Source organism: Mus musculus, chromosome 2 (assembly GCF_000001635.26).
Source record: "Mus musculus strain C57BL/6J chromosome 2, GRCm38.p6 C57BL/6J".
Lineage (NCBI taxonomy): Eukaryota > Metazoa > Chordata > Mammalia > Rodentia > Muridae > Mus > Mus musculus.
In genome coordinates, this window is record NC_000068.7 from 143,058,747 (window position 1) to 143,073,653 (window position 14,907).

The 14,907-nt window shown below is 40.2% G+C and overlaps 1 protein-coding gene across 1 annotated transcript; it reads left to right on the forward strand.

The window, feature by feature from the left end:
* Positions 1 to 4,322: 4,322 nt before the first annotated feature.
* Positions 4,323 to 13,306, forward strand: Snrpb2 (U2 small nuclear ribonucleoprotein B). The gene is made up of 7 exons (NM_021335.3): positions 4,323 to 4,352; positions 5,796 to 5,884; positions 6,430 to 6,602; positions 9,515 to 9,655; positions 10,628 to 10,678; positions 12,142 to 12,230; positions 12,650 to 13,306. The coding sequence occupies exons 2-7, from the start codon at positions 5,821 to 5,823 to the stop codon at positions 12,807 to 12,809; spliced, it is 678 nt and encodes a 225-aa protein (NP_067310.1). The 5' UTR covers positions 4,323 to 4,352; positions 5,796 to 5,820; the 3' UTR covers positions 12,810 to 13,306.
* Positions 13,307 to 14,907: the final 1,601 nt, after the last annotated feature.

Consider the following 14,907-nt stretch of genomic DNA (forward strand, 5'->3'; position numbering starts at 1 on the left):
CCCCCGGGCTCTTTCCCCCTCCCTTGGAGCCTCCTCTTGCTTATGCTTATATTGCCACTCCTGAATAAAGTTTTCAGAGCTTGATCAGTATGATTGACTTGCTCTCATTCTTCCTGTCTCTTTCCCTCCCACTTTCTCACTCCCTTGCTCTGGGTCCCCGATGATTATCCCTGCAGGTCGGGGCACCTAATCAGATTTTTTCCCCCAAAACCTCAAGTAAACTGTGTACAAGTTAGCATTTGAGAAGCAATAGACTTGGACATCTGTACTGTGACAATGAAATCAGTAATACATCATGCTTGAAATTAGATAGTTGGGAATCAATCAACATTTAAAAATGGACTCTTAAAAACACTTAGATTTCAACTAATTATATGACCTAAGAACCCTAAATAATTTACAGTGGTGAATCATAGGAGAAACACGACTAATTATACTTACAGATTTTGTTCTATATTTGAGACAAGGGTTGACTCTAGCCTGGTGGCATAGAAGTTGCTATGCAGACCAGACTGATCTTGAATTTACGGATTTCAATCTGCCTCTACTTCAAAAATGCTTGGATTAAAGGTATGCACCACTACTTAAAATTTGTATCCAAACACTATTTAGATCATTATCTAGGTCTCCTGGACTGACAGTCTCCAAGGGAACTGTGTGATGTTACTTGACCTGACAGATGAGAGTACACTATGCACAGCATGTCTTGATTTTTTTCCTTGTCTTTCATGGGCTGAGTTTCAGATCTCCAAATTTAAAACAAAAAACCAAACCAAAACAAAACAAAACAAAACAAAACAAAACAAAACTTGGAATGCATGTGCTGCCATAGCCTACCTAAGGTTCCACCTAATCCGGGGAGAAGGTGTCATTTTTGAGGCATATTAATGACCCTGCAGTGTAGCATTCACATGACATTACATATAAGAGCCATTCTGTCATTCATTTGTTTATCCATTTGCCTCTAAAAATAAGAGTGTGCTTATGAAGAATTTAAAAAGTAAGACTGAAATGCAGTGAAAAGAAATTAATTATACAAATTTATTTCCTTCCAGAATGGAAAAGAGAGGGTTACTTTTAAGTAAAATTTAATTGAACATAATTTCAACCAGCTGTAGAAATGTACACTTGATTTGGTGCTCAATAGTAATACTTGTTTAATGCTTGTTGTGAAAATAATTCATTCTACAAACATTTTTTAGTGTAATTACCACCTGTAGGGAGGAAAAAAAGATGCAAACAAGTTGCCATACATTTTCTGGTCCTATCTAGTATAAATAAGACAAAATATATCCAGTATAGTTTTATGGTACCTTTTCCTTTCAGCATATTCCTTTCCCAAAGTCACTGCTGCAAGATACTGGGAAACATTTAATGAGAAACATAAAACATGTGCAGATAAAGTACAGAAAATATATGTGAATTGAGAGCCACTAAGAGACAGTGCAGTCACCATCTTTATAATTTAGGAGTCTTGACACACAGTTTTATTCCCAACTGGTTGTAGTAATTTTTCTGATGTCCTGAAAATAAACAAATTTTATCGTTAGTAGATGCATGAAGCTTGTATATGATGGGTTTAACGCTGCCTCTGGGTTTAGTTTGATAAAAAACCTGTTTTACTGGAAAGTAAATCTTCTGCCTAACAAAAATATGAGTCTAAACCAAGCAGAACTCCAGGGAAACATACATTCTCTTCTATTAGTTTTAAAATGTGAGTTTTTGACATCTAATTCCTAGTTTGACCAGCAAGAGGTCAGAGTTTATAGAAGATTTGTTTATAATGCATCCATTTTTTTTTACACTACATGCATATGTGATCAGAGTTTGGGTGCTATTGTCCCCCTAACACTTTAAATATAGAATCAGGTGATTACAAGATTTCTCAAAAAACAAAAAACAAAAAAACAAAAAACAGAATCTTTTATTTGCTTGTTATAATTGTTGTCTCTGAGGCTTATTGCCTCAATCTTGCTTCTATCTATCTATCTATCTATCTATCTATCTATCTATCTATCTATCTATCTATCTATCTATCTACCTACCCATCTATCTATCTACTTATCTACCTCTCCTGAATTGCTCTGCTTGATCTCAAATTAACTCTAGCAATCTGTCCTAATATTCAGGGTCTTTCTCATTTAACTTTACCTGTGTCTAGCTTATTCTCTCTTCAATAAGTCTCTTAAATCTCTCCTGGTAAAACTGACTCTTCCTCCTCTTTCTCCTCTTTCTCCTCTTCTGCCTCTTCCTCCTCCTCCTCCTCCTCCTCCTCCTCCTCCTCCTCCTCCTCCTCCTCCTCCTCCTCCTTCTTCTTCTCTCTCTCTCTCTCTCTCTCTCTCTCTCTCTCTCTCTCTCTCTCTCTCTCTCTCCCTCTCTCTCTCTCTCCCTCTTTCTGCACTGCCCTCTTAAATAGCTTCTCTTTCCTCTCTTATGAAAGTTGGCCACATCCTATTCTGTCAAATCTTCTCCTGATTCATAACTTTGTCTGCCACTCAATCAGACATCACACCATTTTCAAACGGGTGACTCCTTCTACCAACTAACATTACCTTCACTGTTTGGGATTAAAGGTGTGTACTCAGGGCAAGTCTGTATTCCAGCCAGAGATATTAAAGGTGTGTGCTAAAACCGAGTCACACCAAAGCAGAAATAGCTTCTCTCAATAAACAACACAATCCCCGGGTTCACGGTGTGATCAAATATCCTGCAACAACCTGGAAAGCCTCTTCCCCTTCATTCCTTACCAAATCCTATTTCAAGTCTTAGTTTCCCAGTCATTCAAGAAACCGATGAAGACCCATTCAAGAAAGCTTGCAGTGGGAGAGCCGGGTGTGGTGGTGGTACATGTCTTTAATCCCAGCATTTGGGAGGCAGAGGCAGGTGGATTTCTGAGTTCGAGGCCAGCCTGGTCTACAAAGTGAGTTCCAGGACAGCCAGGACTATACAGACAAGAAGAAAAAAAAAAAGCTTGCAGGGATTACTCATGGATATAAAAATGTGTTCATTCTTTATAAGTGAACCTGGAAAAGAGCATAGAAGCCACTGACACTGAGTTGTCATCGGACAATTTCTTCTTTGCTGTGCAAAAGGTATAGTAGCTGAGACTCAAGCTTTGATAGAATAGGTATGGCATTTCTTTAAATCTCTTTATTTTTTTCCCAAGTGGAGTGTCCTTGCATGTTTATCAATTTGCTTTTTGAAAATAGCTACGAACTCTCTCTCGGCCAGATGAATGTATATAACACAGGCAGGTTATAGCTTATTCCAATGCTCTCATTACCACCAAGCACAGTTAATCAACTGCTCAGACCTTCTGTTGCTTAGAAAGTGTTTCGTATTTACTTGATGCCCTTTTGCTAAGAACATACTCGATATTGTTTTTATAAAAGCCAAACTGGTTTCCATATCTATGTAATTAAAGAACACTTTTTCTGTGGTTGTTTAACATTATTTCCTACATTTACAGGATTTTCACTGGATATCACACTTGTTTTATTATGACCTAATTTTCACGGAACTTCATTCAATCGTCTGAATCATATTTATCGAGTATAAGCCATTCTCCTAATCACTTCAGTGAAAAAAGCATATAAAATTACTACTCTCAAAACACTATTTCCATCCTGCAACTTCATGTGACTTTCAAAAATTAGAAACCTCAGGCTGGTAAAATCAACCAATTTGGTCCTTACCCCAATTTTTAGCCTAGAAAAATCCAAGCATTTTGTGAGGAAAGGAGAGGGTGGGGGAGTGGGCGGGAGTTAACTGTGTCTAAGTGAGTTTAGGCTCTTTAGTTTGCTCGCTCCTGAAGCCTGGTGAGAGTACCATCAACGACTAAAATTCTCTTTGTTCAGGGGTCGAAGACTGGGCTGCATCTAAGACGTAATCTATAGAGTGCTGGCTGGTGTGTTCTTTCAGACTCCTGGAGATTGACAACTAGAGATTGACAATGGTGTTAAGTCAAGTTGACCAGGACCCATAGAAAGGCTTGACTAACTTGTGGCTGGAGACAGGCTCCTGTAAAATTGTATCACATCCTATAGTTGGGAAGCTTCAAAGTCGCAGTAAGGGAAACGACCCCCTACCCTTCCCTCCTCTGCCTCCACAGCTTGGCCCCCGGGTCCTAATTTGATCCCTTCCAGTTCTCCCCCTTTCCACAAACTTCCTAGCCCACAGGAATGCGCGTGCGCAGAAAGATTCCGCCTTGGCCGGCCGGGGCGAGGAGGGCTCGATTGAATCGGTGCTCGACTCTTCGACTTCTCTGAGTTCGATTGAGGAGTTTGGCCGCCCTCTTCCGGCGCGGGGAAGCTCTTCCGGTATTAGTTTCAAGCGGACCGCGCCGGCTTCAGGTGAGTCTCTCGGGTTCTTTTTCGCTGTGGCTGGTCTCAGGGTTTGGCGGGATCCGCCCCGTCCGCGGTAACTGAGCCGGCGAGGGCGAAGGTGTCGTCGGTTGCGTGGTCCTCGGTCCGCGGACGTATAGGAGGAAGGGACGGCGACCCCAGGGCTGGCGGAATGAGGCCCGGCGTCACAGCCTGTTCTCTGCAGGATGGTTGGGTTTTTAATGTCAGAGGACCCTGGTGTTGGGTGGATTGGCCGGTGTGTAAAGAGGCTCAAGCGGACACATAGGAATTAGCCCAGGGGGAGAGAATGGCCCGTGACTTGCTTGGAGGAGCAGGGTGTGCAGTTCACTGTGCACTCTCGGCCTCTTCTCCCCGGCAGCCTTTGGGTTTCTGGTGCCCTTGCACTATTTCAGCCCAAAGGAGCTAATGCCAGAGCCTGTGCTCTTGTCCCTCTCTTGAGTCCCAGCCCTTCTCCAGGTTCCCATGTAGAGAGGCAAGCCTGTGAGAAACGTTACCTATTATCCGTTGCCTACATAGTACAGGCCCTTCCTATAAGTTGTTCAGAGCAGCTTGTTGTGTGACGTTAAGACACTTGTGTCCTTTAACGAGTGATAGCTATCGATAATAAATAGTAACTGTAGATGCTAACTGGTGCAGACTGATACATATCTGTCTCATAATTTTATAGGCTCCATTTTATAGGTGCTGTTAGTAGCCATAATTTGTAGCTGGGGACTTGAGACATTAAGGAACTTGCCCCCCATCGAAGTAGGTTGTAAAATCGTAAACAGAACTTAAATCCGTATCTTATTGATACAAGAATCTGAGCTCTGAACTGTCAACCTTGACCACTCTTGAGACTCACATAGTGGGAAAGAGACAGAAGTGAAAGCCCCTGAGAGGTCGTTCTCTGACCTCAACATACACGATGGCACAGGTAAACAAACACACACACACACACTAATCGTTTAAATCAATACATTCATGAGTGCATCTATGAACTGTCTTAATTTGTATTGTTCTATTACAATGACTTTTTAAAACTAGGTGCGTGTTTACTGATCTTTCACAAAATGTTCAAATCATTTTACTGAAAAACCATTTTCTGGTGAATATGATCAAAACACATGACATTCTCAAAGAATTAATAAATATACTTTCGAAAGTTATGTCATTATGTAGATGAAAGGACAGTATCATTTAAGTGGGGATAAAAGAAGTATATAACCTTGAATAATATGTTTTTAAATCTGCCTATGTATTGACAGATTCTACCAATTTGTAGAACCTTGGTATTGTCCTTCCAAGGTTTGATCTTGAGAGCTGTTTTCCATTTGACTAAAAGAGATGGCTGTGGGAGGTAGGGCGGGGTGATTAAGAGTTGTGTCATGCTGTACACCTGCGTGATTTAACCCTCTTTGCTAATAACTGATTATTTATTATTTCTTTTAGGCTATTGGAAGGGTTCTACCCAAACATGGATATCAGACCAAATCACACGATTTATATCAACAACATGAATGACAAAATTAAAAAAGAAGGTATGTTCTTTTAAAAACACCTTTTTACAACCAAACTGTGCTTATTTGTTGTATCTTAAGAATGGTCTCCATCTCTTCTCTAGTCATCTTGGTGCTCAACAATGGTTTATTCCATTTTTACACACCTTTCAGGTTTTTTAATATAAGAATATACAGGGATTGAAGTGCTTTGAATTGTTTTAACTCACAAAGGGGGGGGGGCGCTGGAGAGGTTGCTCAGTGGTTAAGAGCACTGACTGCTCTTCCAGAGGTCCTGAGTTCAAATCCAAGCCACATGGTGGCTCACAACCATCTGTAATGGGATCTGATCCCTTTTCTGGTGTGTTTGAAGACAGCTATAGTGTATAATATATTAAGTTTAGTATATATATATTAAAGTTAGCTTACAAGTGGTTTCAAATAATTGTTTAAATTGGTTAGCCAATGGGACAGTGGTTTTTTGTTAAATCACTATAAATAAATGAATGGTAGAGATGGTTATTGTTATTTTATGAAGAAATTAATCATTGTTTCCTTCACAAATGTTTTCTTTCTTATTTGAACAGAATTGAAGAGATCCCTGTATGCCCTTTTTTCTCAGTTTGGACACGTGGTAGATATTGTGGCTTTAAAGACCATGAAGATGAGGGGACAGGCTTTTGTTATATTTAAGGAACTGGGTTCATCCACAAATGCTTTGAGACAGTTACAAGGATTTCCATTTTATGGTAAACCAATGGTGAGCTAACGCTGTTATTTTTGCTTTAATCATTATTGGATGCTACGGTGGACTTTCTTAAGTGTAGAGTTAATGCCGAGCTATTGCTTTTTGGTTTTGTTTGTTTGTTTAGAGAAATTTGGGGGATATTATGTAACAAGGTCTCAGGAAAGCCAAGGCCCATGGTTTAGAAGATCTGAATCCTCATTCTGGTTCTGGCATTGGTAGATTTTGTCCCTCTGTCATGCCCACCACCACTACAGTCTGAGCAAGTTGAATCTTTGGCTTAAGCTGGGGATCAGCAGGAACTCCAGAGGACTAGGTAGACACTTCAAGCTTCCACACACACAAAGTTTCTGATACTTATTGTTTCATTGATGTGTTTTTAACCTTTTAAATTTGTGTTCAAATAATTAGTAAGTCGTAGGCTGCACAAAAACAGGTCATGATCTGGATTTGGCCTTCTGGTCTAGCCTCTGCATGTCATAGAGAAAGATTGGGCCTGAGGCTAATCTTGTTCATTTAGGGTTTATTCCTGTAGCCAGTGGCAGCATCAGCACTTGGACACTAATCTTAAAACATCATCATGCTTTTTATATGCTGGGAGGGAACATACTTTCTAATACGGTCAGGGCGATCACAGGCCTCACTAGCCAGATGCTCTTCTCTGAGCAAGAAAATCAGGGAAAGCAGTGCATAGGCAAGAGAGTGGGTGTGGGTGTGGGTGTGCTCCAGCCAACCCTCTAGCAGTCTGGACCCTTGTGCTGTAGCACACTGTTCCCAGGTGTCAGGAAGGTGAAGTGTTTACATAGTCTAGATCTCATGTGCTTGGAGCATAGGATTTTAGACAATTTGACTGAATTGAAATGGCAAGTTGGTATATGCCTGCTTAGCTGGATACAAGAAGGGAGGAAATGTTTGTTGTGTTTGGCACTAGCCTCATCCTGCCAACTCACTTTTTGAAATCAATGGGAAATGTGCGCTGGTCTAATTTTACACTGAAAGTCTGCCTTGAGGAAGGTTAGCAGGAGCTGCCAGCTCTCCAGCATCTGGACAGGATGAACAAGATTCTTTGAGCTGCCTCCCTTGAATTTAGGTGCTTTTGCATTAGATCAGAAGGGAGCAGAAATTGCTTCAGTTTCTAATTCAAAACAAAATTACCTCAGTAGAGTAGAACTGTTGTCCTGAAGCTCTGTCCTGAGCGTTGGGGATAAGTGTAACTCTGGTTCTTTGCTATTTTTAGGGGATGAATTATATTTTATTTTACCTGGGCATTTGGACCAGAGTTTCTTAGTAATGGCAGTTTGGGAATCTTTGCTATTCACCAGGGTGTTTAGTATAATTCCTGGGCCTCTGCCCACTAGATACTAAAAGTCCCTCAGCTTGCAGTGTCTCTGGATAGTGCCAATTGTCCCTGGACAGGCTGCGTTACGTCCTGGTAAGAGCTGCTGTTGAGACTTTCTTAGGTGACTGTGATATAAAGTCAGACAAGTCCGGTACCCGAGGTCTTTTCAGGTCAGGGACAAGATTGAAGACTAAGAACTGAATTCTTCTCAGTGGTCTTGTCTATTAGAATGAGGGGAAGGTTGGCAGAGCTGTGTGGCGTCTGCTGCAGTAGAAGACCAGGTCTAGCCTGCTTTCCTCTTCTTCCCCTGGTGTATTCTTTCCTAGCTGAAGGAGGGAAAGAAAGAATCCCTTGTGGTTTTAAGAGCGCCTTGCCTTCTGTTCACACTACAAGAAAATGCTTTACCTTCTCTTCAGACCAAGATCAGTAGTATTGGAATAAACATACTTTATAGGATTTGATGTCATCAGAGAAATGCTGACTCTTTGAGCTCCAGAGATGTGCTTGGTTGAATTGAAATTACAGTTTGCAGACAGCTATACCCGAGGTAGTCACAGTTTATTGGCAGAAATATTCGGCCATTTCACCAGTGGTGAATTTAGTCATGTGGCAAATTTATTAGTCTGTCTAAGGCCCATTCCTCAAAGCTGGTCATCATTCGCTTTGTGCTCGCTAAAAGCACAGCGTCTGAAGCCTTACCTACACCTACTGTTTCAGAGTCCGCACGCTTAGACGCTCACTGGGCTGTGGGGCTGTGCAATATACTTAATAAAGCCTTAGCAAAGGTCAGTGTGCTTCAGTGCTCACTGGCCTCATCTTGCTGACTCTGTCTGGTATAGGAAGACCAAGCCCAGTCATAGCAGCCGGTGTCTCTCTCTATTTCCTCTCAAGCCACTTTACCGTTTAAGTTACTGAATTCATAAAATGATAAATGAATAATGAATAATTTGAAAATGATAAGTTCAAAGGAAAGTCATTTACAGACCTCAGGATTTTAGCCACTGGAAGTAACAAATACCATGATACTTTCCATAGCTGATTGACACATATTGGACCTTTTGTGACTCATTGATAAATTTCTGTAGTTATTAAGACAAAAAAGTAGTAATACAGCTTCTTGGCCTTGTCCTTACCACATGAAAGCTGGTCTAGTTGCTTTCGGTTGTTTGTTTTTGTGATAGTGGCAGGAATTGAACTTGGGGCTTTATACGCGATTGGTCTTTACTCTCTTATTTAGCTGTATCTCTTTACCTTTTCTTTTGAAATAAATTCTAAGAGTTTTTCAGACTGGCCTCTGTAGCCCTCTGATGTGTGATATTCTTGACTTGGCCTCTTGAGTGCTTAGGTTGTAGATCGGAGCCACTCAGGCCACCCTTGATTGTCCTTTAATAAAGACGGTTGGGTGGACTCTTGCTTATGTGAATCGTAGGCCACAATTTATTTTTACTAATTTATTGCAACAATTTTCTTAGAGGTATGTTTAAAATTGGTTTGCAGAGTATTTATGTACTGGGATTTAAAAGGTTAACAACTAGTTTAAACAGCCTTCAACAAAGTGAACTAAATTGTTTTTCTGTAACTGAAACAGAGAATTCAGTACGCAAAAACAGATTCTGATATAATATCTAAAATGCGTGGTACTTTCGCTGACAAGGAAAAGAAAAAGGAAAAGAAGAAAGCTAAAACCATGGAACAGGCTGCAGCTGCTGCAAACAAGAAGCCTGGTCAGGTGAGACAGCAGTGCACATGCAGAGATGTGTGTTTGTGTCCCCGTGTCCGTGTGCGTGTGCGTGTGCGCGCGCGCATGCACGCACTTACATGAGGCATGGTCTTTGGGGATTGTGTTTATTGCACATATATGTGTTTAAAAAGGAAGTTTTAAGAGGCTTTGGTAATTAAACATTTAGAAGTCTAGTATTTATACTTAACAACAATTAGAGTATCAGAGATTTGTAGTAAACAGTTTTATTCTGATTTGCATAGTTTTATGACATTTTTCTATAAGACATACCTGTTGACATTTTTCTTAAAATCTGCCTGTAAATCCTCCATAATCTCTTCATCATGTGTGTCCTACTCAGAGCTTCTTTGAACAATTATAGAGGCAACATTTGAAATCTCTAATAAAAGTGAAATTACAAAAAGTAGTTACTTCTGGATCAAAAATTATTTAACTCAATTTGACTCTTTGTAATGCTTATGTGGAGTTTGTTTTTACAAAAGCAAGACTCTTCCTTTTGTCCACAATTTTTTTTTTTTTTTTTTTTTTTTGAGATAGGGTCTCAGTTCTTACAGCCTAGATGGAGTCTATCCTCACATGGAACCCTCCTGGTTCAGCCTCACAGCACACTTGGTCGCTGCATCACTGAAGGTTTAAACTTTAAGGCAGCATGTGGTGATGCACAGTTCTCAGGAGGTAGGAGCAGGTAGCCTGGTCTACAGAGTGAATTCCAGAACATCTGAACTGCATAGTACGACTGGGTCTCAAAAAGAAATGCAGCTGTTGAGTTTTACGATGTGGTCTGTAGAGTTGAGGGATGGACAGTTCAGGAATGACTGACGACTGAGTAGTTAAGACTTAGGGTCTTAAATGGAATAAGAGATCTTTTACAGTTACTTTTATGTTGTTTTCTGTTATGTTTATTGCTTTTCTAGCAGGATGGAAATTGAACCATTTCTTAATCTCATACCTTTTTTGTAGGGAACACCAAATGCAGCTAATACCCAAGGCACTGCAGCGCCAAATCCTCAGGTAATGTTTCCCTCCACAGTGCTCACCTTAAGGTCATACATTATTGCAATATAAAATCGTATGCATGTCTCCAAAAACAAGTAATTCCATTTGCAGGACATAGTTGCCTGTCATTTTAAGAAACTCACTCTTCAAAACATGTAAGTTTCCTTAAGACAAGAAAACAAAACCTGGCCTGCCTGCCTGCTTGTTTCCCATGAGTTGGTGACAAGGCAGAAAGTGTGAGGGCTGAGCGGAGGTGCATGTCAGGGCTGCAGACAGTTCGTTAGAGTACTGCTGAGCCTGTTTCCATCTCGGCTGATGCACTGCCCTGTCTTTCTCAGATTCACGGTGGGCAGCAGTGCTTGCAGTTAGCCTTGCTTCCTTTTCCCCAGTTCAGCCTCAGTTATTACATTCCCTGCTTTGAATATAGTCTAAATTATAGAGTCCGACATGACCCACACCTCTTTATCACTGAGAAAGTTATAAATATTAGAGTCATGTGCTTTTGATTTTTTTTCTTCCTTTGTTGCTTTGGGCTGGCTGGCCTAGGCTAGACAAGTATTGTATTACTGAGCTGCCCAGCGTCCTTCAGCCCCACTGAGACAGTCTTGATGATACACTGAAAACTCTCAATCCTCCTGTCTCAACTTCCTGAGTGTTGAGATTATAGATATTATCACTATACCTGACCATTTACATTTTCTTCCAAGCTTTCTTTCTGTTCTTTGAACTCTTCCAGAACTTGTAGTCAGTTCACAAATGCCAGCACTTGATTCTCTTTCTTAAGTTGTTATTAATTGCTTTCTATACTTGATCTTATCCGTCCTTGATACTAGCAAGTAGCCAGAGTGTTTTTGTATATAAAAATCCTTTATATACTCCCTGTAGTCTCAGGATGGGGTACCCAGGACATGACTTAATATCTAGCATTCTGATTGTTTTAGTTAAGCAGATACAACACATACCATTTACTGTGTGCATTTGTGCACACTAACTCACACACACATACACACAGAGAGTAAATGTCAGAAGGTTTTGGTCCTCAGTAGTAATGCTTTAGTTGCAAATTTTCTCATGCTCTGATAGTAAGAGTGATGCCAGGAATCACACCCTGGGGTGTAAGCTAAGTAGAGTGGCCAGCTAAGGAGGCTGATGGTGCTGCCTTTTCTCGTTTATCAATTCTGTATTCCAGATGACAGAATTCTCCTGTCATGACTGACCTACAGGTGTTTCATCTGTAAATGCTGTTTTCCCAGAATCATAACCTTGCAGATTTGGGGTGTCCTGACTTGAGTGCTGGTCTCCCCTGTTGTTGGTTTTCTAGCTGTATCTCTGTGCTGTTGTTCTCAGCTTTCTTTCTGTGTGTTAAGGTTTCCCAGGACCGTGTGAGCTGCCATGGAGCTCTCTTTCATGTTTTTACAACCAAATACCTTGCAGTGCAATTCATATTCACAGGTTAACTTTGTCTTTTGTTTCAATAGGTCCCTGATTATCCTCCAAATTATATCCTATTTCTTAATAACTTACCAGAGGAGACAAATGAGATGATGTTATCCATGCTGTTCAACCAGTAAGTTGTTGTTGTTGTAAGCTAAACAGATGTGTTGGTAGGAGCCTCGGAAGAGGACAGATAGCACTTGTACCCACTGAGTTCATTTGTCACTCCACAACACTCGTTCTCTGCAGGGTCATTGATTTAGTCTGGGATGGATCATGGATTGAAGCCAGTCTCAGGCTTACAATCTAAAGAGCTAGATGTCCTCTGTTGGAGTTATTCTAATGATAAAACAGGAAACAAACCTCTGACACTTGACAGAAGTGGAATTTGTGGAATTAGCATGGACTCTTGGAGTCCCTTCACGATAAACTTTTATGTCAAGTGCCTCTATCCTACTTCAGATTCTTGGTTGAATGTGATTATTTTTCCTAGACCAGTAGCAGGAAGTTACTTCAACAAAGTTATGTATTTATTGCTTTTGTTTTTCCTAGGTTCCCTGGATTCAAGGAAGTTCGCTTGGTACCGGGGAGACATGACATTGCATTTGTAGAATTTGAGAATGATGGTCAGGCTGGAGCTGCCAGAGATGCTCTGCAGGGGTTTAAGATTACACCGTCCCATGCCATGAAGATCACCTATGCCAAGAAGTAACATGTGATGCCAATGTGGAAGGACTTGGTTATTTATAGTGTTTGTTTTGATCATATTCGGTCAAGTCATTTTAAATGGTTGGAAGTGAAGGTGAAGTTTTGGGAGAAGAGTTGTCTAATTTTTTTTAGTTTTGCTGAACTATGAAATACGGAGCCTTAATTTTGTACAATAAACTTTTATTTGTATTCTGTTTACTGGTTTATTGTCCTATCATCACTTATTTTTGTATAAACCTGAAAGTGTATGAAACTCAGTAATGGGGTTTAGGTTATTTTGGAGCAGCTAATGATACAGAAGTTGAAGGGAGCAGATTGCAGCAACCAGTGAGCAGCATGTTAATAGTAAAATGATCGCCCTGCTGTGAGTAACAAGACATTTGCTTCTGTCCAAAGTGCAGTGCTTTGCTGGATGGAGTAGGGATTGCACAGTATTAGTGGCCATGTGATAGCAGCTGCTTATTGTTGTCTAGAAAAACAGGAAATAAAATTGCTGCCTGCAATGTGACATTTGCTTTTTTCAGAAGTTTAATATCTAGTCTCCATACTGGATGACTCTCAAGGAAGGGTCTCAGGCTTGGTACTGCCTGCGTATAATTCCAGCATTGTGGGGGCAGAGGCAGGAGGATTACTGCAAGTTCAAGACCAGTGTTAGCTGTTCATGAGACACTTCATCAAAATAAATAGATTATTAAAAAAATGAATAAAATGCCAGACCTCCTCCAAGGGGAAGATTCTGTAATCTCGGTCTCCTTTGTGATGCTGTGGGGTACCCAGGTTACTAATCTTCCTTTGTGACACTGTGTGACCAGGTTAGATGGTAGGCGTGCAGCTGACATTACCACTGAGCTTCATGTCCCCTGTCCATTGTTTAGAGACAAGATTTTGCAAATGTAGTCTAGGCTAGCCCCAAACTCATGCAAGTGTTAAGATTACAGGCACGTACCCTACTGTAAGTTCGTTGTGCTTGTTAAACAGCTACAGATCTCCAAAAGCCTTTTTCTTTAGTTTTGCTTCTTATGACTCGACTTCTCCCTACTAACGAAACTATCTTTAGCAACTGAGTTTATTTTTCAAATACAGCACAACGAAAAATACTATTTCTTAGTATTCTGTTGAGCGTTTCCTTAAAACTCCCTTAGAACTTAGAATTTTTCTTGTGTGTCTACAAAAAAGGTCATTTTTAGATTTAGGTAGAGACTTTATTACTCATAAATGTATTAAAAGGAGATAAGAATTATCCCTAAAACTACTATATCAAAGACTTACTTTTTTCCAAATAAAAGTAAAATTTATTCAAACAACAAAACTATTCTGACAGATAACTGGTTGCTTAGGGATGAGGTGTCTGGGATGAGGGATGGAAACCAATTATGATTATTACCAGATGGAACAGTAAAATAGGCAGATACGACTGGAAGCATGTTCTGTGTTGGATGCCCCAGTATGTAGTATTAATGGATAAGAAATTGGGTATTGGGCTGGGGAGTTGGTTCAGTGGTTAGGAACACTGACTGCTCTTCCAGGGGTCCTGTGTTCAATTCCCAGCAACCACATGGTGGTTCGCAACCATCTGTAATGAGATCTGATGTCCTCTTCTGGTGTGTCTGAAGACAGCTACAGTGTACTTAGATATAATCTTAAAAAAAAAAAAAAAGAATTTGGGTATTAGGAATAAAATGACTGTGAACATGGAGATAGATGTTCAAATGTGTCTGTGTTAGATTTTGAACAAAAGGATGATAATCTAATTTTAATAATCTCCATTTTATGTAAAAATTGCAGAGTAGTACGTAGAACTCTTACTTGAGTTCAGACAACTCAGTAACTGGCAACTCGAAGACTTTGTAGAGTATGCTTCTGTGTTTTCTACTACCCTAGTATTTTTAAGCCTCTTTTGTATATTTCCCATCTTTAATATCGTGAGTCTGTGAATAACAAAATATAACATTCCAGCAAGATATGGGTAGAATAACATATTCTGAACAGGAAACTATCTTAGTATAAGTAATTAAAAAGGAAGGAAGGAAAAAAATGTATAGCCAATTTTTTTATATATAGTCCATGCCATTACAGCTTAGAAAGGGATCTTCTGCCTCCTT